At 55.7% G+C, this 23,555-nt stretch overlaps 2 protein-coding genes across 3 annotated transcripts; both read left to right on the top strand.

Annotated features, from left to right (window-relative positions):
- Nucleotides 1-723: 723 nt before the first annotated feature.
- On the top strand, nt 724-8,458 carry LOC104829687 (ETS translocation variant 3-like). Of its 2 annotated transcripts, none has more exons than XM_010564124.1 (4): nt 724-804; nt 1,810-2,047; nt 4,279-4,394; nt 6,914-8,458. In XM_010564124.1, exons 1-4 carry the CDS (start codon nt 759-761, stop codon nt 8,095-8,097), a joined length of 1,584 nt encoding a protein of 527 aa, XP_010562426.1. In that variant the 5' UTR covers nt 724-758; the 3' UTR covers nt 8,098-8,458. The 2 variants fall into 2 exon arrangements, with proteins under 2 accessions (XP_010562426.1, XP_010562427.1); XM_010564125.1 differs by having other exon boundaries at nt 7,344-7,493.
- An 11,842-nt stretch (nt 8,459-20,300) lies between these two features.
- Nucleotides 20,301-22,294, top strand: LOC104829753 (ETS translocation variant 3-like protein). Its single transcript, XM_010564200.1, has 5 exons — nt 20,301-20,361; nt 20,630-20,867; nt 21,046-21,226; nt 21,322-21,433; nt 21,852-22,294. Exons 1-5 carry the CDS (start codon nt 20,301-20,303, stop codon nt 22,292-22,294), a joined length of 1,035 nt encoding a protein of 344 aa, XP_010562502.1.
- Nucleotides 22,295-23,555: the final 1,261 nt, after the last annotated feature.

Here is a 23,555-nt window from a genome sequence, read left to right as displayed (position 1 = left end):
CGGCTGTAACGGGAGCCCGGCAGCCCGGGCCCGGCCGCCGCGGCGGCGCCTGCTCTCCTCCTGGCAGCCATTTACATACTTTGAACATTTCAAAGTAGGAAAGCCTAGCGGGGCCGGTTCCTCCCGGGGGCTCGGCTGGCTGCTGGGTCTTCGGGGGGGGGGGGCTCGGCCCCTGCCCCAGAACCGGCGGCTGTCGCTGCTGTTGCACACCAGAGCCCCTTTTACCTTTTGGGGGGACACCCACCCTACACCCCCTCCCCAACGCTTGATATCTGAGGCGCTGGCAGGTACAGCTTTGAGCTGAGCCCACCTAAAGCGATTGGAATCAGATGTGCCGTATCCGAAGGGGATCGGGAGCCGGGATTTTATTCCCGCCCCCCCCCCCCCTTTTTCCCTCACTGGTACATCTGGGCGAGCTCAGCAGCTTGTGTATTTTGGCAGTGGAGCCTGTCTAGTAACAGAAGACAAACTGTGTTTGGCTTGTTTTGTCTGTCTGATGGCTTCGCCGTGCCGCCGCGTTTCGTTCGTGGGCTTTAACAGCAGGGCAGGAGGGAGGCAGGGATTAAATGGCAGTTTTGGGGAAAGACGGACAGGGATGATTATGGTCAGGGAGACCCTGGGCAGCATCTCTGGGCATGGACAGGGTTACGGCTTGAGGTGGCCTCTCCAGAGAAATTCCAAGTGCCGCCTGCGATGATGGCGTGTCGATGTCACTGATGCCGATTTCCTTCTGTTTCGCAGTCAGCAGGAGGGAGAAAATGAAAGCAGGCTGCAGCATTGTGGATAAGCCAGAAGGAGGAGGAGGTAAGGAAGTCTAAAGGCTGAGTTGTTCAGCTGTTACGAATTCTTTTCCCAGGATAAAGGAGCTCAGGCGGGATTAATTCCACCTCTCCCAAAAGCTTTCGTATGTGGGCAAAAGCTGCGTGTGAGTGTGGATCGATCAGACGTCTGCATGATGGGCTGTCAGCGAATTTTTAAGAGCGCCAGGTTTAACATGCAAATAAATCTTCCCGGAGATGTTTTATTTGTAAGGATTTGGGATCTCTAAGGTGGATCCCCTCTGGTCTGGTACAGCTTGTGCCTGGTTTTGTCTCCTATCACAGCCTGCAATAGTGGTGTGGGTGGCATTGGAGCATGATGCGACTTCTTCCACGCTGTCGGAGCCTGAAATTGTGGCCATGATGATTTGGGGGGAAAAAAAAACCAACAAAAAAAAACACAACAGAAAAAAAAAAACCCCTCGCGTTAGTACTTGTGCTGGGAAACTATTCTGAGAAAGCTGAACTTGGCAGTCACTCAGAAACATCTGCCGGCGCAGTTGAAGCTGGAGCGGGCTGCCGTGCTCTGAAATCAGGGGGAGCTGGAGTCACTGAGAGCTATCCGCCCTCACCCCCTCCTCGACATCAGCACACCAAATGCTCAAATCCGGATTATTTGCCTTATTTCAGCCACCTGGAGTCCAAACTGTAGCGATGTCTAAAGCTTTTGGTCTCCTTTCCACTGCTGCTCGTACTTATGTCCCTTTCAGTCTTACCATTTTTTTGGTGCTGTTTGGGCATTCTCCAAGGCAAGGGGGCTAAAAGGAGGATGAAAATGAGCAGCTAGAGTAGGAGAGCTGGGTTTCTCTTCTTCCACATTGAATATTTAATAGAATTACAGCCCCCAGCAATGCTCTGTGGTCTCGTTCTGGAGAAAACATGATAAATACACAGTAGAGCTTGGCAGTGGTGAGCTCCTGTTGCTGTCTGAATGACTTTTTCTTTTCTTTTTTTTTTTGTGTTTTGTTTTTTTTTTGTGGCCCTTCCCAAGGTTATCATTTCCCAGAGTGGGCTTACAAGACTGAGTCCAGCCCCGGCTCCCGGCAAATCCAGTTATGGCATTTCATCCTGGAGCTGCTGCAGAAGGAGGAGTTTCGCCATGTCATCGCCTGGCAGCAAGGCGAGTACGGAGAGTTTGTCATCAAGGACCCTGATGAAGTGGCCAGGCTGTGGGGCAGAAGAAAATGCAAACCCCAGATGAACTACGACAAGCTGAGCCGGGCTCTCAGGTGAGCAGGAGTTTCCTTGGAGGTCAGGGGCTTCTAACGAGCTCTCCCTTCATCCCTTCCTGCCTCATTTGGGTGACTGTAGGTATTCAGTCCCTGGTTTGGTGGCACCCAGACTTCTGGGAGGTTTGTATGAAATTTTGAGTTCTGGGGTGCCAGATTGCTTTGGTAGGTCTGACTGTACTTGGGTGTGATTGGCAGGGAGTCCCTGATTCACCGTGCCATGTTCTATGTCACAGTGTAAATTTGCACCTTTAGTTCAGGTTGTTATTATCAGGATGGCTTCCTTCCGGGGAGCTTTTCTGTCTCTTTTCTCAGCTTCCATAGCCGCTGCTGGCTTGAGCAATGAAGGTGTGGGAGGAAACCAGAGGTGTTACTCTATTATCACACCGTCAAGGGTACCGTTTCAGAGAAAGCAACTCCACTTTGAACATAATTTGTACTCTCCTCTTTACTGCTAAATCTGCGTGAGGCAGAGCTTCAGTGCCAGTCCCAAGGCGAGGGCCTGGACTGGGTGTTTCCCGAGCCCTGATGACATGAATTTGGGTGTCCTTAAGGACACCCTTTGGCCACCAGTGATCCCTTGCGTGAGACAGGGGCTGAGCATTCCTCACTTTGCACTTTGTAACTCCAAAGCCTCCAGTACAACTTTGCCCTCTATTTTGACCTTTCCGTAGGTGTTGGTTGTTTTTTTTTTCTGGTTATCGCTGTGCATTTTGAAGTCAGTGGAAAACTAGCATGACCCTCTGAAGTATTTCAGCATTTCAAGCCTGTCACCTGCAGGAGTGGCTGGGTTCCTAACAGGTTCTGGCATTATCAGTCTGTAACGTGGACTTCGTTGCCTTACGCCCTCTGATACCTCCTGGGTGGAGCTGACAAAGACAAACAAGGCAGCAAACACAAGAGTCTCGTACTGGAACAGGAAGGAAACAATAAATTGAATGGCACTGAGGCTGTAATTGGTGGATGGGAGTGGAAAATAGCCTCCACCTGCCAATACTGATCATGTCTTGTCATCTTGATGCTGAGTGTGACAGCAGAAGGGCAACAGCACTGCAGGTATCAGCAGCCGCTTTGGCTTGGGACCTGTGGCTCCTTCCCCCCATCCTGCTTGGAGCTGGCCCTGCTTTATTTGGTGCACACTGTGGTAACAGGCAGTGTGTGTTAATCCACCTCTACGTACAGAGAACGGTGGCGATGATCCGCATGTAACACCTTTGTTTGTACACCAGTCTTAGGAGGCTGAGGACAAACAGTGGTGGTGTAAGTGGGGAGGAGGCTGCGGTGGGGATTATACCTGCTGTCTCTGTGGCCAAGTTCTTCTGCCTTCATTTGGTGCTGGGAAGTTGAGGAAGGGAGGCTGGCCAGCGGTCAGGGCTGGCTCCAAACGCCTGCCCTCCGCAGCCCTGATCAATGCTGCCTGCAAAGGTGAGGGAGTGTTTCTAGTCTGAAGCTGCGAATGGGTGAACAGAAGGGAAGCAACTTGCTCACTGGCATGAGAGCAGCAGAAACCAGCTCTCCCGATTTCCAGCCTGATGCCTTGTACGCTGTTACAAATACCCAAGGCTTTGAAAGTTGCAGAAATAAAAAACAAATCTGAGGCTATCTTGGTAATTTGGTCCCTTTTGCTCAGCTCCGTCATTGCACTGAGTTTTGTTCTGCCCCAGCCCAGGTACACATTCCCCTCTTTCAGGTTCAGTGTCTTAGCACAGGTTCACCTGAATTTTCCCCTCCTGTTCTGGGTCCTGTAACATTCCCCCAGCAGTCACAGCCCACATGGAGTGACCATGCATGTTTCACTGGCTGCAGGGCACTTGGCATAGATGGGATTAGGGAGGTAATGCCAGTGCCGTGTGGGATGCTTGTACGAGACCCCTCCAGCCCATGGCACTGGTCCCAGTTTGGACAGGGGTGAGAACAGCATGTACAGGCTTGGCCTGTTGTTCAGCTTTTGCTTCCTTTCAGGATCTCACCTTTTCCCACATGTTCTAAGGAACATAATGGCCTGTAAAATGGTTTGAAACCTACTGCTAAAGAATGTGTTGTAAAAGGAGTGGGTGTCATTTGGAAACTTCCCGATTGACTAATATTTTCTTGTATTAATAACATAAATTCTCTGGGCAACTTTGTTTTTGTAGATACGTCGTAGGTGGATGTTGATGGCGCTAAAAGAAACAAGAGCTTTAAACAGATCGCCACATGTTTTGATTGATCTCTTTCACTTTCATTAACAGATACTATTACAACAAGAGGATTCTCCACAAGACAAAAGGCAAAAGGTTTACCTACAAGTTCAACTTCAACAAGCTGGTGATGCCTAACTACCCATTCATTAACATTCGGCCTAATGGTGAGTGCAGGTTCGGGACTTCTTTTAACTGTCCCTGCTCCTGGCATGTGGAACAGGGCTGGGACCAACCCCGCAGCCTCTGCAGATCCCCTATCAGTCATCTCCTACACTTGAAAGACTGCTGGGGCAATCAGTGCTGCTGTGGTGGGAATGTCTGGACGTTGATAAAGCCTTATCTGGAGTGCTCTTTCCCTCGGGTTTGTCACAGACGCATCTGTGGTTGTCTTCAGGGGAGACTGGAGACATCTTGGTTTCCTACTGGAGCTTGCTTGTTGGACTGTCTTTATGGGTGCCGCAGGTTTGCTTTGCTTTGCTGTTGGGCGGCGGGTGTCCTTGGGATAAGAGGGTTTTAGTTCTGTTGCAGGGACCTTGCCTCACTCACATGCTTGTAACGTAATTTTATGGTGCCATATAAATGTGACCCTTCTTGACAAGGAGCTTAGAGGTGCATGGCAAGGCATGCATGTGAGCACTATCAGAAAGTTCACAGCTTAACAGCAGTTTGCTCTCCTCCCCGCTTCTGCAAAGGCCCCTTGTTTGCTTCAGTTGTGGTCCTTTTAAATCAAAAGGAACTTTTCTTGACCAACTTCTGTCTAGAGTTCAGAGGAACGTGATAGCAAGCACAGAGCAGTTTCCAGAGAAGAGTAGTAACTCGTCTGAGTTTGACTAAAATCACAGGTATTTCTCGATTCTCCCTGCGGCAGAATGGCGTGCTGACGTTCAGGATAACGAAAAAGAGTTTGAGAATGGAGCATAATTGTTCCCTTCTCGTTCTAAAAGGCCTTTGAGTCTCTTGCCAGGAGCAGTAGCAGGAGTTCACTCTGGGTTTGTCCCAGAGTCAGCAGTACTGCTGTGGTTTCTCTGGAAGAGGGTCCTTTGTTCGCTAGATACTTTTTGGTGGAGTTAAGTCCCCCATAGCTAGATTTCTACAGCTGGGGCGATTGCCTCCATAACTGCACAGCCACCACGCAACCAGGGAAATTAGTGGCCATCGAGTCCATCAAAAAAAACCCCAGCCCTTCTGGAAGTCATTACAGCGAGGCCCGAGACTGCAAACTCTCCACAGCAAAGAAAGCGCGAACGCAGAGGCGCCTGAACCGGCCTTTCTCACAGGACTGTGCGCTTAGTTCTCACCTTGTGAAGAGTGCCCCAGGGGAAGCCTTGAAGATTCATCTAGCAGGGAGAGAGCAGGGGAAAGTGGGGATTGAATGTCGACTCTGAAACCCCGGCGGCTGAGAAAAACAGGTTACATGTGGGCAAGAGTATTTCTCATCAGTGCTCGTGTAGCCTGTGCCGACATACGGCGGTGACTGCTCGTTCATCTTGGCAGTTGAAGCGACCTGCATCCCTCCCCGCCCCAGGGGAGTCCCAGCTGGGCATGAGCACAAATGCGATTTCAAGGCATTGTCTTCTAAGCAAACAGTAACCCCAAAACAAGGCTGGGAGAATAGAAATATTCATAAAGGCGTTCTGCTTCACCTGTGTGGGACACGCTGCCTTTATGGCAGTGAGGAGAAGGAAGTGTATTCTCCAGGAGTCCTTAGCCAAAGCATGGGGGTGTAAGATGTAGTATGAAGCTGCGCTGCAAATCTATAATTACTTGCAGCAACGAGTCTGGGCAGTTCCAGCTCAATATTGCTCACTGCTGTTCCTTTTCCCTGTTTGCAGCCACTCCCTCCTATCTCTGGGGCATGCATTTAAAAAAAGAAGTTTGGAGAACTGGAATGCACTTGTCTAATTACAACCTGTTTTCTTTCCTTCTGGCTGGGGTGGGGGTTGGGATATCAAACCTGTTTGGGGCACTGGAATCAGGTTTCTTCTCTCAACTCTCGCTTGTGCAGTTTTGAAGGGAAGGGAGAATCAACGGGTGCGTTGTGGAGGTGAGAAAGCGGGTGGAAGAATTTGCCTCAATATGGCTCGGTATGGCACGAGTAAGTTGTAGACAGGCGGCTTCAAAGGAACGGCGGTGGAAGAGGAGCCAGCAAGAGCTGGCAGTGTTGCTGGCAGAAACATTGGAGAAAAGATGTCTTCCCAGAAAAGCACAAATCAGTGACTTTCAGTCAGCCCTGAGAGCTTGAGGTTTACCAGCAGCGCTTCTGCAGGCAGCATTCGAGCACGATTGCTTAACCTAACGCACCGTCGCCGAGACGTTTTCTGGTTAAACCAGAGCGGGGAGGTCAGGGGAGGGCGTCTGAAAGTGGAAATTATTTCGGTGGCACTGGAGGTTCATGAAACCTCAGCCAGGGTGGAGAGAGGAGAATATTCATCCCCAGCAGTGGCGAGGTTTTGAGGTGGGCAGAGGAGACTGGAGCTATGCAGGGGAAGGGAGCAGATGGGAGAGGCACCTCCCATCTAATCGCCTGCTGTGTTGTTGATAGCGCATGGTATTTTTGTGTTACTCTTCCAAACGCCTGCGGGTGCAGGCCAAAAAGCAGCTCTTTACCTGTGATTTAACTCCCTCAGCAGCTGCGCTCTTAACTCTCTCCCGTACTCTTTCTCTTTTCGCCTCCCTGTCCCAGGTGTTGTGCCACAGAGCGCTCCTCCTGTGCCAACGGCTTCATCCCGCTTCCATTTCCCACCACTGGACAGCCACTCTCCCACCGAAGATGCCCAGCCTGGTCGGTTCTCTGGTGGGTCCCTGGTCCCATCCAACCCAGAAGTGCTGGGTGACGGCGGCGAGAGGAAGCCGGACATGCCGGAGCTGGAGGACGGCTCCTCGGATTGGCGCCGTGGTGTGGATCTTATGGCCTCGCGCAATGCCATGGGCACTGGTAGCATCAACCACCAGAAGCGCAAGCCCGATATTATGCTCCCTCTCTTCACCAGGCCCGGGATCTACCCAGATCCTCACAGCCCCTTTGCCGTGTCCCCTCTGCCAGGGCGCGGCGGGGTCCTAAACGTCCCAATCTCTCCTGCGTTGTCCCTGACTCCCACCCTTTTCTCCTACAGTCCCTCTCCGGGCCTCAGCCCCTTCACAGGTAGCAGCTGCTTCTCTTTTAACCCCGAGGAAATGAAACACTACCTGCATTCACAAGCTTGCTCCGTCTTCAACTACCACCTGAGTCCGCGGACTTTCCCCCGCTATCCGCTCATGGTGCCACCACTACAGTGCCAAATGCCCCTTGAGGAGCAGCCCCAGTTCCCCATCAAGCTACAGCCTCCACCTGTGGGGCGCAAAAACAGAGAGAGACTGGAAAGTGCTGAGGAGCCGGCAGCCCCCCAGCTAGCTACTCCTCCTCCCAGGGTCAAGGTTGAGCCCGTGATGGACAAGGAGGCAGAGTCCGAAGAGCCACCGGCGAAAGGAAAAGACAAAAGTGAGAGAGAGGAAGGCTCCGGTGTGGCAGCCAGCCTGGAAGAGGAGAAAGGGCCTGTGTTTGTCAGACCGGCTGCCCCGTCGTGGCACCCAGCCCCACTGGCACCCACCCAAGCCGGCTTCTCAGCTGAAGAATCCCAGGAGCAAGGGGAGAGCAGCGCGGAGAAGTCATCCCGAGAGTCTGCCGGAGAATCGGGGGCTCAGGAGAAGAGAGAGGATGCCCTGATGCCTCCGAAGCTGCGTCTCAAGCGCCGCTGGAACGGTGACCGGCAGGCAGACATCCCCGAGGAGCGCCAGAATGGCCGAGTCCACTGGAACGGGGCACTGGGCAGCCCGCACCTCATGGCAGGTCCCAAGGCCGTGACGGCCACAGCTGCCTCCGACACCTAAGCCTGGGGGAGCTTTGCAGTCCGTCTGTGCTGAAAACATCTGTGTATTTATGTAGCAAGGTTGCAGAGCGTGGGGGGCGGGCGGGGGGCTGGGGCTAGCCTGGTTTGGTAATTCTAGAAACTAGGGGGTTTGTGTTCTTTGTTTTCATTGTTGAATTGCAGGTGAGACGCGGTTGTCTTGCTCCGATTAGGAGAGGCGAGGGAAGCCGGCCACCCTTGTGCGCGAGCTTCAGGCCTTGCACGAACTCCAGCGGGGTTGAGGCCTCCACCTGGACGGAGGAACTCCAGACACGGTCTATTTTATATACACTCTAGCATTTATAGAAGCAGGAATCTCCGAATTCATCTAGTTCCCTTTTTTTTTTTTTATATATGGAGCCTGGTGCGATGGTGGGAGAGGATTTCCTGCCCGCTTGAGACGTGCCGTGCATCAGCCTTGGAAGCTGTCTGTATTTTGCGGGGAGGGAGTGTTGGGGGACAGGCTGAGGGAATATTGCACTGTCTGTGGAGTGGAGAAGGTTGCAGAAAGACAACTCGGAAAGTCACTGGCGCGCCAGCAAGGTGGGACGCTGCTGGAGAGAGGGAGCCGCGTTCCCGGCGAGCGGATCTCAGTAGCGCTTCAGGATACGTTAGTCGTCCTTTTCGCCTTTCTGAAATACTGCAGAAGCCATGAGCAAAAGATTTAAAAAACAACAAAAAAAAACAAAAAAAAAACAAAAAAACAAAAAAATCTTTCAGGGAAGGGAGTGGGGTGGGAAAAAAAAATAACCTAATGCCTTTAATATACGCATTAAAATGTACCCTAGGTTTTTTTTTTTTTCCTAATTGTATGGGTGGAGTTGGGAGTGATTGGAAGATTAACACTGAAATGATTGTGGTGAGTTCATAGAGAAGGAATGACAGGAGCTTTGTTAAATCTTACTTCCTTTGTTTGGTTCCCCTATCACTTTGACTCATGCCTTAACTACGTGTACACTTTATGTGAGCAGGGTCTATTGACAGGAGCAGCCTGCGCCAGAGCCAGATGCGCTTGGCCGAGGTTGGGTTTCGTGGAGATTTTGAATTTTGCCTGATGATGGAGAAGTGATGGAGAGTGTGATGGTTGCAGGAGCGAAGGATGGTGGAGGGGCAGCTGTGCCTGCCGGGCTCTGTCTCCGCAGGCTGGGTCGAGGCGGGGTTCGCCATGTAAATCTCGCTGTATTTTTGCTATAAATCTGCTATTTCCCTACGCAGCTGCGTTTCTTGTTAGGCTGATTAACTTAGGCTCCAGATTACACTGAGGAACATGCTTGTCTCCCGCTGCGTCGGGACGAATCCCTAACGATTCCTTGAAAGGAGCTTGGAAACAACCCGTCTCCACGGGGATAAGAGCTGTATCCAGAGAGCGGCTGATTATTCACGCGGTCGTAGGCGAGAGGCGTGCGCGGGCAGATTTTTCCAGTCGAGGACTCGGTAACTGTTGGAGGAGGGCAGGGAGCATGTGTGAGCACAAGATTATTTGCAGACATTGTTAGATGGGGCTGGTTGGGCCCTGCCGAAAGAAGATTCCGTGCGTGGTACCCGGAGAGGTTCTGGGGAGGGGGGGATGCAGGAGCCGTAATCCACTTACCTGGGTGAGCTTGGCTCCGGACCCCTGGCACCTGGATTTACCTCCACGGCCAGTGCCGAGTGTGGAGGAAAGGGGGAAGGAACCCCTCAATCCGGTCCCGGAGAGGGGATCGAGTGAACTCAGGAATTAGAAACACGAGGCCTTTTCCATCAGTAATGCATATCGTCACCCTTCCTCACGCCCAAGTGCCGGAGCCCGTGGGTGCCTCTCCTGTTTGAGGAGGGGGCTGGCGGGGCAGGGAGCCACCCTTCTTGCCCTTAATTTAAGGCAAAAAAACCAACAAAAACAGAAAAGTTGAACTGTTGTTTGGCTTTAAAAGTTTGTAATTGGTTTTGGGGGGCTGGGGAGGGGAGGGAGGGGGTGTTGTCTTCATAGCCATTGCACTGCAAACCGGGAGCTCCGCGTTCAGGGATAAAGGACTCAGGTTCTCAGGACAACGGACCAGTGACCGGCTGCGGGTGATGGGCTCCGCTTTGGAAAGGAGTGGGGGTAAGGGGTGGGCAGGGGGCGGCCAGCCAGCCCCCCCTTCCCTGCTCCCTCCACATTGGCAGTGTCACCCATGTCCCTGCCGGCTCAGGGGGTCACCTCAGTGCAAGGCGGGGGCTCCTCCCGACCAGACTTCACATTGCCTAGCAGCAGCCTCGGAGGAGGGCGCTTATAAATACAATTTAAATAATAAATGAAAAAAAATATATATATTCCGATGTGCCAAAATATTTAAACTTGTAAAGTTTAAATGGTTGAAATCTCAATGTCCACCTGTATTAATTAATCAAGAGCATGTTAATGTTTAAACCATTTTTGCTTTGTTTAGTCATAGAGAATCTGTAGGAAAGAGACTTTAATCGGACAACCAGCAGTAAGCCAAGATTTTTTTGGGGAAAAAAAAAAAAAAAGATCAAGATGGGGCAGGGAGGATTAGCCACACATCTCCCTGCGGCGGTGAGCAAGCTAACGAGCTGCAGAGCCAAAATGAGCCCCGGGCTGGGGCCACCCATCCCCTCCTCAAAATGCCAGGGGGGAGGAGGAGGAGGAAGAGCCCCTCTCCAGAAGCATTAACCTTGGCAGCCGATCTCATTGCCCTCATCGCCTGTGGGAGGTTCCACCCGTTGCTTGGTTGTCCCTTGCTTTTATTTATTCCATAATTATGTTTTTGTTTTTAAAGTAACTTTTTGTTGTGGGGTTTTTTTTTTTCCTCTTTTTGTCTTATGGATCCTGGTGGGTTTAAAAAAAATGAATTTCTTCTTTTGGTTTGAAATAATCGTAATCAGATTGTTTAAAAAAAAGTTCAATTTTTTAGAGTGCTTTTAAGGAGAAAGTATTTACCAATAGAAAGTTGGTTTTTTGGTTGTTTTTTTTTTAAAGAAAAACAAATCACTTTTCCTGAGGCATGTTCTTTGACTTTACTAGAATTGATTCAGCAGGGATTAGTGTGGATGCATACACGTATGGCGGGGACGTGGTTAGCTTGAGCTGTCTGTCCACGGAGAGCAGGATTGAACGTGTGTGTATATGTACATAACAATGTAAAGTAGTCTTTAAATACTCCATTGTGCAGTGCCTTTAGACGTTCCACTTTCTATAAAGTCTTCAAAAAAAAGTTTGCATATATATATTATATATATATGATGTAATGTTATAGAAATATATGTATAATATACATATTTTTTCCAGGGGTATCTGATAGCTCTGTATTTTGTTATGGAAGTTGAAAGAAAAAAAAAAGTATTTTACCTCAAATTAAAACGTTAAATAAACCTTTTAAATAAGCATTTCTGCTGGTAGCTCAGTTCTTGGCAGGTTTCGCTCTGGGACTAGGGAGCTGGTGGTGCCGCTTTGACCCACATCTCTCCAAGCTTTTCCTAGAGCCCACGTCGCGTCCAGATCCCAGGTCGCATCCGGAACAAGATGCTCTTGGCTCCATTTTGGAGAGGAGCATCCCCAGTGACCTGCTGCTCTGCCCTGCAACCCCCTGTGCTCCCATCCCTGCCGCCGCCAGGGTTTTCCCAAAGGTAATTGCCGTCCTGTATGTCTCTGGTGATCCTGATTTCCCATGTCCCCATCCCCCGGGGGCGGATCTGCAATAGGATGGATGGACAGACAGAGCTTTGCCGACAGGTGCAGGTTTGGGAAGACTTGAAGTGCCGCTGAGCAGGATGGGAGGGATGCAGGGTTGGGCTTGTAAAGTTGTGTTTAAACTAAATTCAACTAAAACTGGCTTAAATTCCAGCCCTGAGACCAGTGCGGCTTTCCACCTTGGCCAGGCCTGCTGCCAATGGTGCCTTTTTTATAGGGCTTCTCCAGTGGAAAGGGGCCAGGATGGAGGGGCTAGGGACGTGCTGGCATGGGGGACCCCGCTCGGGCTGGGAAGGCAGCTCAGAGGTTTTTTTTATTTCCTTTTTCATTTTATTTCTGAGCACAGAAAGGGATCTGTGTCAGGAGGGGATTAGCGGAGGAGCTGGCTCTCAGCCTTGTGCTTACACTGTGGGGCTCTGCTCCATGGCCATCACCTTTCCAGGCCTTTATAATTATTATTATTAATTCTCTTGCAAATGGTGGTGGGATGTCTGGGGCAGTGACGCCAGGCACAGGGCAGCTTGACCCCCCACCATCCCCCCAGCACCCTCTTATTCATGCCATGCTTTTGGAGGGACAGAGCTGCCCAGCAAGAGCTTTCCACTCCCTTCCTTGGACAAACAATTAATCTAATAAGAAGTATATTTAATTAAACACCCATTAATTCCAAGGACACACACACTAGGGTCCTGACAACTGGCTAATCCTGATGGTGGATTTTTTTTTTTTTATTTATCAATTAGGTGTGAATTCAAGACCTTGGTTTTCCTGTTGCAGGAGCCTGGGCCAAGTGAGGTGGCTTCAGTGGGGCATTCCCAGGCCAATCCTGGGGGCGATTTGAGACATTTTCAGAAAAAAACAGGTCCTGTTTGGAAGTTAGCAAAATGGTCATTGCAAAAAAAAAAAAAAAAAAAATCCCATTGCACAACGAGGCAGCGAGTGTGGGAGCCGGAGGAGTTGTGTCCTCTCGCCCAGAGGATGCTGCTGGCCCCTGTGCAGGATCAAGCCCCTCCCAGGGAGCGAGCGGCCAGGAAAATAAGAGGAAAAACCACACTTTTGCAGATGCTTTTCCAGCTTCTTGATTAAAAGGGAAAACTGCAAATCCGCTTCCCATTTCATGAGGAAGATGAGCACCCTTCCAGCCCCGCTGAGGATTCCTCTGGAGCGGAACATTGTCTGCTTTCCAGGATAAAATAAGGGAGATTTGAGACCAAACTGGAAAACTAAAGCTTTATCTTTAGAAATTTCCAGCAAAAATCCAAGCGGGAATTTTCCAAAGTGGCCTCAGCAGCTCATCCTGGCAGCCGATGGCAAAGCTGATTAAGAGCCTGCCTGTGCTTCGGAGCTAGGGCTGTGCTCCCAGCCAGGTGCTCCCCCTCCTTCCCAAACACCGGCATGGCCAAGAGCCGAGTTCAAAGCCTCACGTTGGGGGAGCAATGTGGGGGCCAGGAAAGCTGTCCCCCACCAATGCTGTTCCTCCTTCCATTGCTTGCTTTTCACTCCCTGAGCTGGAGCCGCTTAGGCTTGCGGGATGGGGGTGATACTGCAGCCCCTCATGGTTCAGGGTTTTTTTGGGGGAGGGGGCAGCCTGTGATTCGGGACTCCTCGTCCTCATCCCAGCCCCAGGAGCAAGTGCTTGCGGGGGAGGATGGGAGGTGTGAAGCAGGACATGGGCTGCACCTCCCTCTGTGCCTCCTCTTCATCTCTCTCCCCTCCTTCACTCTCCTTTTCCCCTTCCTCCTCACCTGCTGGGGCAGGGCGGGGCTGCCAGTATTGATCTGTGCTGTTCCTCCTTTTCACCTGCATTGATCAGGTACTTGCTTTATCTCTTATTTGGCCACCGTGTTATCTGCTCTCGCTCTGGCTCCCGGCTGCCCCCCCACCCAGTTCCCCGGGGAGGGGTGAAAAACCATGCTGGGGTTTCATCTGTTCCTCCCAGCATCGGGCCTCGCATCCCCCAAGCGAAGACCCCCATGGTTATGCCAAGCCAATGGCATCTGCCATAACCTAATGGGAGCAGAGTCTGGCCTCCCTGGAGGAGCTGGCAGCCGGCTCCTGCCCCCCTGTCTATGCCCATGGCTGTATCCCACCTGCTCCATCCTGAAACAGGGTTTGGGGCAAGGCGATCTGCACTTTTATTCCCTGCCCCGTGTCCTCACGGGGATGGCAGGACAGGCGTCCCCACTGCATCTGTTGGCTCCCAGGTCTGGTGTGTTGACACGGTGCCAGCAGCCAGCACTGCTGCCGGGTGCTGCAGCTCCAGCCCCACAGGGCATCAATCAGAGCCCTGGAAAAGAAAAAAACAGGTTTAAGAAACAACCCCGCAGGGTTTTCCCTTCTCCCTCGGAGGCACAGGAGCCCCAACAGGGTCTGGGGCAGGGCAGGGACGGGGTCCCCTGTCCCCAACTCATTCCGCATCACCCAAGGACCACTGCTGTCCCCATGCTCTTGCTTGCAGGCAGTGAAGATGAAATGGGAATGGGGGGACAAGGCTCTACAGGTTGCCAGAGGGGAGCTGGACCGGCACAGACAGCCCAGGAGCTGCTCCCTGACCCAGCACCACAGCATCACGCCATGGCCGAGCATCTCTCCGATGCCAGAGCATCATGCTACCAGGGTCATGCTAGGCTGGATAACACGGCACTGGGCAGGGGGGGCGGGAAATCCTTCTGGGACTTTCCAAAGCCTTTTTGGGGAGGGATGCCCAGCTTGGCAGGGTGGGGGGATGCTCTTGTGCAGCTAGGTACGTGGGAGGTCCCCTCCCCGCTCCCTAAGGGTAGCGAGCCTGCAGACCCACTGGGAATTTCCCCACACCCTCTCCACCCCACGCTCACAAGTCCCCGGGGTCTCTTCTTGGCATCCCCCCACACCCCCCCAAATTTATCCCGGGGGGGGTCTCTGCTCCCTGCAGGGATCTGGTCAGGAGCACCTCCCAGGTCGGCGGGCGCCTGCTGCTGTTGGAACCACCCAAATTCACAGGTGCAATAAAACCCCAAAGCTCTTTCATCCAGTCCCAGCCTCCTCTTAATGGCAATTAAAACCACCTCCAGCCCCATTCCTGCCTGGGGTGCTGTTAATCCTCTCTTGGCATCTGAAAGGTGCCTCTGAGAGGCAGAGAGCACTGCTCCCACCTGGCCAGGAGGAGGGATGAGCCATGTCATCCCAGCTCTGCGAAGCCCCAGGGCCTCATCCTGCCCCGCATGTGGGTTTTGCACGACGTCAGCTGCAGCCAAAAAGGGGCCTGGAGGCAGCCGTGGTCTGGGGGGCTTGTGCTGGGGGGTGGCAGGCAGGCGCTAGAGGGGGCTGGGGCACACAAAAACGTGAGCAAAATGGGTTTATTACCAGGAGTCTGTTGGTGCAATTGCTATCGATTGGCAGCTGTCACCTTCCATCCCCGCTAATGGGACCTGAAGAGGCTTTGGGATCGGGAGCGGGGCATGCGCCCATGTGCCAGCCTCATCCTGCTCCCGGCATGGTCCCCCAGCACCCCTTGCCCTGGCTCTTGCCTCCTTTCTCCCTTTTCCTTTCCTCCGCTTGCTCTTTTACCATTTTCTGCTGATTCTGCCTTCTCTCCTCTCTCCCCATCTCTCGTTCATCATGTCTCCTCGCTCTTCATCTCCCCCTCTCACCCCATCCCTTGTCCTCATCTCAGATGAGTGGTCCCCTACCCTCAGATGAGCCCCCTCTGCTTGTCCCCTCCCTCCTCCTTCCCTTTTCATCCCCTTTCCCCTTTTTTCTTTTATTTCCCCCCCTCGCTCCCCAGGTTTGGCCGCTCCACTCTGCCTTGACCCCTCAGCTCGGCCACCAACCTCCATGGCCGTTCCTTGGCTTGGCTCCCCGCCCCACCTCTCACTTTTTCCCCTTCCCACCCGACCTCATCTTATTATAATTTTAATTTGTGAGGTCTCTCAGCAGGGTGGGGGGGATTAACCCATGAGAAATGACTTATTGATCCCAGCTCATGCTTTGCAGCTCCATCCCCGGGGAGATGGGGATGTCTCGGTGGTTTATCTACAACGAGCTGCTGGGACTGGACCTGGAGCATCCCCTGGCTCTGCACTGGTACAACGGGCAGGGGGAAGCTGTGCACGAGGTGCTCTGGGTATCGGGACATGAGTCTGGCACCAGCGCTGCTACCTCCCCATCCCGCTCACTCCCGGCGCGCTCTAGACATTCAAGTCTGAACAAATAGCGAGCCGCCCAGGCCCTTCCTCCCAATTACAAGGAGGGAAAGCAAAGGAGCGGGAACCCGCCCGGCGCTTTGGTAGGCAAAGCGCTCGGTGCCTGAGGCCCTGGCACCACGCCATCGTGGCTGACGGTGTCGCAATGGGTGGGCAGCCGCGAGCCGGCTACACCCTGCGGGATTCACAGCGAGCTCCTGGATCGGCAAGAAACGTTCACCGGCTCCACCCGGCCTCTGCGCTGCCAGGGCGCGTCTGGCTGGCTCCGGCTGGGCTCGGGCCGCGGGCAGGAGTGTTGCCGACAGAGCTGTGCTGGCTGGGAGCGGGCAAAGTTTGGCCTGAGTGCCAGGGAGGTGCCGATGGGCACATCTCAGTGAGCGTGGCCACGCAAGGCGGTGCGGGGGGGTCATGCTTCCCACCGTGGCGTGGGCTTGCATCCCAGTGGGAACCGACCCAGGGGGACGGATGCCGGGTTGGGATGGGGTCTCTTGGCACCGACCAAGCTGCACAGCGGTCAGGAGATGGATGCGGCACAGAGAGATGGGAGATTTTCACTCCAGCCCTGATGCCTGGGCGCTTTGGACCCAGCCACCTCAATTTTGCAGCATCCCTGTGATTCCCAAGGGGATGAGCACCCACCAGGGATCCCCACAGCCATCCCCCATGCCTGTCTCACATGTCCCTTGCTCTCCCACCCCCATCCATCCATCCCGTCCCCCCTGGCCTGTATCGCTTTCCACTGTGTTAGCCTCGCTTGATTTAACCAGCAAACAGTCCCAGATTTAATTCCCCAGCACCAGGCAGAGCGGGTGCATGGGAAGGAATGCTGCTCCCCACCGTTGCTGCTGGCTTCCTGGGATGGTTGAGCTGAGTGGGGCCCATGGCAGATGGAGGGGGCATCTCGCTCTGTCCCCCAGCCCCTCCTCGCCCAGCCTTCCCCTTCGGGTCCCAGTTTTCCCCATGGCCGAATCCCTCCCGGCTCAGACATGACCCTGTGTTGCTGGAGGAGATAAACTGGGGAGGGTCCCGTCACCTTTGTGGCTGTCTGGCATCACCCACTCCTACAGATCACAGGGATGAGCAGTGCAGGCAGGGATGGGCTACTGGCCCTTTTGGTTCCCCTTGGCTTCATGCGTAGTTCTGGTAGGGTTTTCCGGAGGCCTCCAGGGCTGGTGAAACCCTGTCCTGGCCAAAACATCCCTGCCGGATCCCTGCTTCTCTGGCGGGGCCGGCCAAGGTGCTTGGTGCCCTTTCTGGCTGTCCCCACCAGCCAGTCTCCCATAGGGAGGGACCAGTGCACAGGCAGCTGCATCCCCATCACCCGCAGGGACCGGGCACGAGGAAGAGGAGGAGGATGGCGGCAATGGCAGCGGTCGGCAGCCCATGGCTGGTGAGGGGTTAATGCAATCGTCTGTGCAGCCATGGCAGCCCTCCTGGGAGCGAGCATGGCAAGACTGGGTTTTCATTTTAAGTGACCCTAACACGGTGAAATGCATTGGGCCAGGCGCGCCAGAGGCGAGGAGAGCACAGGCAAGATGGATGCCAGGCACCGGCGGGAGGTAGGAGAACCCCCGAACGATCCGGCATGGACACTTTGGAAAAGGCACCGTGAGCCCTTCCCTCGCAGGGGCCCGGGGATCCCAGCACCCCTCAGAGACCTCCTCACTCCTGGATGCCCACCGCGATGGCACCAGAGTGGGCATGGGGCACAGCTGATGCCCCCAACACTCAGCTTTCCCCCCATAGCTCCCACCCACATGCTGGGATGTCCTTTTGCAGATGTTTGGGGCAGGACATGGCTCTGCTTGGGGTCACCGTGTTGGCCTCACGCTCCCGAGGCTGCTCAGTGCCTCCACCTCTGCCTGCAGGCAGGGCTTACTGCAGGCAGGATTCAGTGCAGGCAGGGAATGAGTCTCGTTTTCCATTTTCACCAATTTCACCAAATTAAGGTTGGGGTTTTGCCCTATTTGCTCGGGTTGGTGCCCCTGCGCCAGCCCCACCTTTGCTGCTGGCTCCAAAGAGGATTTAGGTGGCGAGGGAAAACCCCAAAGGGCTTTGAGGATTAGGGCTGGGCTTGGGGGATGAAGCCGACGATATCCCAGCCCAAATCCCAGCCATGCTCCTCGCAGTGGCCATAAGAGCTCCACGGTCAGGAGCCAGGTCCAGTGCCCAGATCTCCTCCAGCACCCAGCATGGCCAGCCCCAGGATGGCCATATCCAGCCCTGGGATCGCCAGATCCAGCCCTGGGATGGCCGTATCCAGGCCAGGACAGTTGTATTGAGTCCTGGGATGGGCTGTATCCAGCCCTGGGATACAGGAGGGGATCAAGCTGGGGACAGGGGATGCCACTGTCCCGGAACACAGCATGCCTGGGGACCAGCCTGGCCCCCCCCGGGGACCCCCCCTCTGCCCCTCTCCTGGATGTTTCCAGGGCTGTGACTTTCCAATGTGACCTTCATCCCCTTGTCATCCTCCCCCCCCCAGCCCGGTTAGGGTTTCTGTTTGAAACCTTTTAAATCCCACGGTCCCAGGACACCAAAGGATGGGAATCAGTGGGGCCAGGAAGGGAAAGGGGAAAAACACTGTAAGCATCGGCAGATACTCCGAGCCTGGGATGGGGTTCCCCGCTGGGGTATGGGTTGGATCCTGCGGCACAGAGTGGGGCTCCTGGCGCCGGGAAATGAGGAGGTGACGTGCCACCAAGGGTGGCTGTGGTGATGCTCCTTCCCCATCTTTGTGTGGCAGCCTCTGTCCCCTGCCCCATACCTGGGATGAGCCCCAGGATCTGGCCCCCCCCGCCCAGTCCTGCTGGGGTGTTGTCCCCCCCGGCTCCTGGCTGTTCCGATGCTCCCTAATCCGCTTGTTTTAATAGCATTAAATGCTTTTAAACAAACAGGCCCTTCACCTCTGCCTGCCCAGGGGACGATGCCCCGGTAGGGCTCGGGGCGGGGGGGGGGGGGCGCACGGCTAAGGAGATTGGAGCGGGATTTGGGAGAGATAAAGGGGCAGGAACCCAGCCAAATCCCAGCCCTGACAGCCAGCCTTGCAGGATCAGCCCCAAACCCTTCCCTGTACCCCCCCCGCTGTACCCCTCCCCCCATCCTGGGGGGACCCAGGGGCCCTGGCTCCCTGCCCACCCCCAGAGCAGGGCACCGGGGACCCCAATTTGGACACCCCCCCGCCTCCACATCTGTGGTCCCCACTTGGCTCCTCTCCCCCCAATCCGTGGGGGACCTTCATCCAGAGACAGGGCACCCCAGGAAAACACCCCTGGGGTTCAACAGCTCCCGTGGGACTCACGGGGACCCTGGACCCCCACCCTGCACCAGAGACCTGAAAGAGGTGTCGAGGCCCTAGCTAATGAGAAATGAAGAACAAACAAGAGGAAAGCAAATTAAGAGAGGAAAAAAAATGGGCATGAAGCTTTTCCATCGCTGCCTGAGCCCTCGGTGGGGGTTGGCAGCCTCCTGCCCTTTGGATCTGCTACTCTCGGAGCCCTGTTTGCCTTCCTGCTCCAATCCAAATATTCCAAATTGCCCTATTTGTATTTACATGGCTGGGACACAGGGCCAGGGAAGCACCGCGGCCGCTCGGGCAAGGGAGAGGAGGGAGCGGGGGTTGGCGACAAAGCTGCCATTGCCTAGTCCCATTGCTCCCATCTCTTTTTTTTTTTCCTGGTTTTTTTTTTTTTTGCTGAATCTGGAATCACCCGCAGATAAAGGGGGGGGGTGGGGGGGGGCATCCACCACCAGGCACCTGCAGCCAAAGGGGCACAAAGCAATCGGGGTTTTCAGCCACTGCTGAGCAGGGACCCCCAAACCTCCCCCCTGCACCCCGACCCTCCACTCCCCCCTCTCTTTCCCAGCCATTTCTCGCTCCCTCTCCTCCCTGCCAGGGTGTAAGCAGATTTACACTTAACCCATCCCCTCCCTTTATATATCCAGGTGATGCTCCCTAAGACCCTCAGAGGGTTTCTCCTGCCCAGCAGCTCCTGCCTGGGAAGACCCCACCACGGCGGGGCCACAGGTGAGTGGGGCAGGAGGGGGGACATCCCACGGGAAGCAGTCAGGGCCAGCAGGTTTTGGTTTTCTGGCAATGCCGAACCCCCCCTGCAAGTGAGGACACAGCCGTCGCCGTGAGCTGTGGCAGCACGGCCTGCTCCAGCCACGTCGCGGAGGTCACATACCACTGCAGCATCCTCCTCCGGTGGTGGGTGCATCCCCCAAGTGATGGGTGCATCCCCCAAGTGATGGGTGCATCCCCTCCAATGCAGGGTGTGTCCCAGGTGCTAGGTGCTCATCACAGGGCTCCTCTGCTTTCTGCTCGCAGGCTGGAGGATGCAGTGTGGCTGTCTGTCCCAAGGGCTGCCTGTCCTGTCTGACTCCTCCTGGGTATCAGGTGAGCACCCAGCAAGCGGGATGAAGCTTTGGGGAGGGAAAGGGTAAAGAGCCCACCCTCAGCCCCCCTGCTTTCCCCCCTGCCTGCACCCAGGGTTGGTCCCTCTCTGCAGACCCACAGCCATGCCGGGATGGGGCACAGATCTTGTCACCATCTCCCCACCCGGGAGCTAAAAAGCAGCTGCTTTGGGGGGGGGGGTAGCAGTGACCTTGGGGTGATGTCCCCCAGTACCCCCGAAAGCCCTAAGCGTGCCCCACTCACTCCGCAGGGCTGGCCTTCCCCGACTGGGCGTACAAAGCGGAGTCCAGCCCCGGCTCCCGGCAAATCCAGTTATGGCATTTCATCCTGGAGCTGCTGCAGCAGGAAGAGTTTCGCCATGTCATCGCCTGGCAGCAGGGCGAGTATGGGGAGTTTGTCATCAAGGACCCCGAGGAGGTGGCCCGGTTGTGGGGTCAGAGGAAATGCAAACCCCAGATGAACTATGACAAGCTGAGCCGGGCGCTCAGGTGCCACAGGGGATGGGGGGCATGGGGCGGAGGGGGCACAGCCCTCGATGTCCCTGAGGGACCCCATGGGGTGGCATCTGCCATCCCAGGGGGACCCCTCGGCTCGCCTAGTTTCTAGCCCTTGGCGGGGGTGTCCGACTGTCTGCCCACCCGTTTAACACCCCCGCCTTCCCCCCAGGTACTACTACAACAAGCACATCCTGCACAAGACCAAGGGCAAACGCTTCACCTACAAGTTCAACTTCAGCAAACTCATCTTCCTCAACTGCCCGCTGTGGGACGCCCACTGCCCATCCCTGCTGCCAGGCGCCGGCAGCCTGTGCCGCCCCCTCGCCATGCCCCCCAGCATGCTGAGCCAGGTAGGGGTTCCGGGGGACCCAGGCCTGGCCGGGGGACATCCCTGGGGACAAGCTGCCCTTTCCCCACACTGCCACGTCCCCTTTCATCCCCCCAGTTGGTGCCAAGCATGCTGCTGAGCCGGCGGGTGCTGGCAGAGCCACTGGTCTGGCACTGGGGACCCCGGCACCCCGACATGCTGGAGAAGAGGACGACCACCGCTGGGACCTGTAAGTGTGAGGCCAGCAAGGCTGGTGGGCATGACAAATGCCCAGCACCCAGCACGCTGCTGCCTGCACGGGCAGGGGATGCATCGGGTACAGGCAGGGCTCGCTGCCTGCAGGCAGGGCATGGGGTTGCAGGGTGGTGGAGAGCAGTGGGTGCCAGTTTTTTTGTGGGTGCAGGGTACGGTGGGGCTCAGGCAGGCAGGGACATGGCTGTTGCTGGTCCCACAGCAGCACCCAGTGGCTGTGGCTGGGAGAGAGGACGGGGCACCCACCCGAAGGGTGCTGAGACCAAGGGAGAAGGGACCTGCCAGAGCACCCCAGGGTGCTGCCCGCACCCCTTGGCATGACCCCAGCTCGGCTGTGCTATACGGTGCTGCTGCCGGTCACAATCGTGGCGTTCTCCGTCTCTTGCTGCCTGCAGGCCTTGGCTCCGTGTCCCTTCCATGCCTGGGGGGCTCCTGTTGCCATCTGGGGGTCCTGGAGGAGCTTTCCCACCTGGCTGATTTCCCCCCACCGCTGCTGGCCCTGGGCCACCCAGCACCTGCCTGGGCCACCTTCCCTGGCCACCTCCTGGCCCCCACCAGCGACTCCCCGCTGCTGCTGCCCCCAAAGCCAGGAGTCCCCAGTCACGTGGAGCTCCCCACATCAGTGCTCCTGCACCCCAGCTTCCCCCCCAGAGCTTTCTCCGGGCTCCCACTCATGGCCAGGGGGCTGGTGCCAGAGCCCCTGTCATTCTCAGCTGTGCAGAGCAGCCCTGGGGTGAAGCTGGAGCTGAAGGGCAGGGGGACGGGCAAAAGTGCGGTGCTCCCACCCAGCAGCTTCCCACCCCCCCGGCCCTGCGGCTGGTCCCTCCAGCCACCCTAGGGTGGGCTGTGCATCGGGGTGGGGAGGCAGCCATGACACCCCCTCGTCCCCCCATCCCAACCCTGCAGCACCCCGGGACGTGGCTGACATCCCCAGCGCAGCCCCCAGGGTCCAGCTGAGCCCCTCGCGGGGTCTGGGGTGCCCCTGTGGCCCCCAGGCTCAGCCCTTTGCCCCCATCCCCAGCCATCAGGTCCCTGCCTGCACGCAGCTGCCAGTCTCACCCTGCTTGTACAAAAGGCAGGAACCAGCCCCCCCCGCCCTGACCCCCCAAATAAACCAGTTTGCAGAGAGGGATCTGGCTGTTCTCACCCTGGGTGGCAACCCAAATCCGGTGGCACCCCAAAGCGACTGTCACCACAGAGGGGAAGCCACGTCCATGATCCCCAACCCCCCCTCTGGGGTGTGCAAAGGGGATTTTGGGGTATGGTGGCACGGGAGGGATGCAGGCAGGATGGGCTGGCCCCCAAAAAAGCCGATTTGGCCCTGGAGGGGCAGTGGGAGGCTGGGACCCAGTGCAGGGTTTGAGATTTGGGGTGCGGGAGGACAAGCCAAGGGGCTGCCACTCACTCCCAGCAATTCCCAGAAAACGGCTCATTTTCATTTTCACTTTTCCATGTTTTCCACGCTGGGAAATCTGTGGGAGCAGGAAGGGGGGAAAACGCCTCACTCTCCTTTTTGGGGACCCCCTCTGTCCTCCCCTCATGGGCACCTGTGGCGGCTCAAGGGGTGGTGAGGATTTGGGGGGCTCCTTGTGGGGCACCCCTCAGTGGGGTGTCAAGGGGGTGAGCCCCCACATTCCCTCCAAAGCCTTGTGCCCCCCAAATCCCTGCTGTGGCTAAGGCCGCCCCCCATACCTGGGGTTACAGGTGGGACCCCTATAACCAGTCTGTGTCTGTGGGTCCCCCCACAGCTGGGCTGTGACGGGGGGTGCCAGCAGAACCCGGAATGTGCTGGTCCCCAATGCCAGGCTGCGCTGGGCCCCCCCCCATACCCGAGCTGTGTCTATGGGTTCCCCCATACCTTGGTCTAAAGGTCACCCCATATGCGGGTCCCCCCATGTCCAGGCTGTATCTATGGGTTCCCAACACTGAGGCTGTGTCTGTGGGTGCCTCCACACCTGGGCATCCCCATGGGTCACTTACACCCAAGTCTTGCTGTAGGTCCCCCCACATCCATGCTGTCCCCGTGGGTCCCTCACAACTGGGTCTCCCCGTGGGTCCCCCCGAATCCACGCTATCCCCGTGGGTATCCCCCCCCACCT

The sequence above is a fragment of the Haliaeetus leucocephalus genome, unplaced genomic scaffold, assembly GCF_000737465.1.
Source record: "Haliaeetus leucocephalus isolate CR32 unplaced genomic scaffold, Haliaeetus_leucocephalus-4.0 Scaffold175, whole genome shotgun sequence".
Lineage (NCBI taxonomy): Eukaryota > Metazoa > Chordata > Aves > Accipitriformes > Accipitridae > Haliaeetus > Haliaeetus leucocephalus.
The sequence above is the reverse complement of the archived record's forward strand: the minus strand, read 5'-3'. Positions and strand labels throughout refer to the sequence as shown.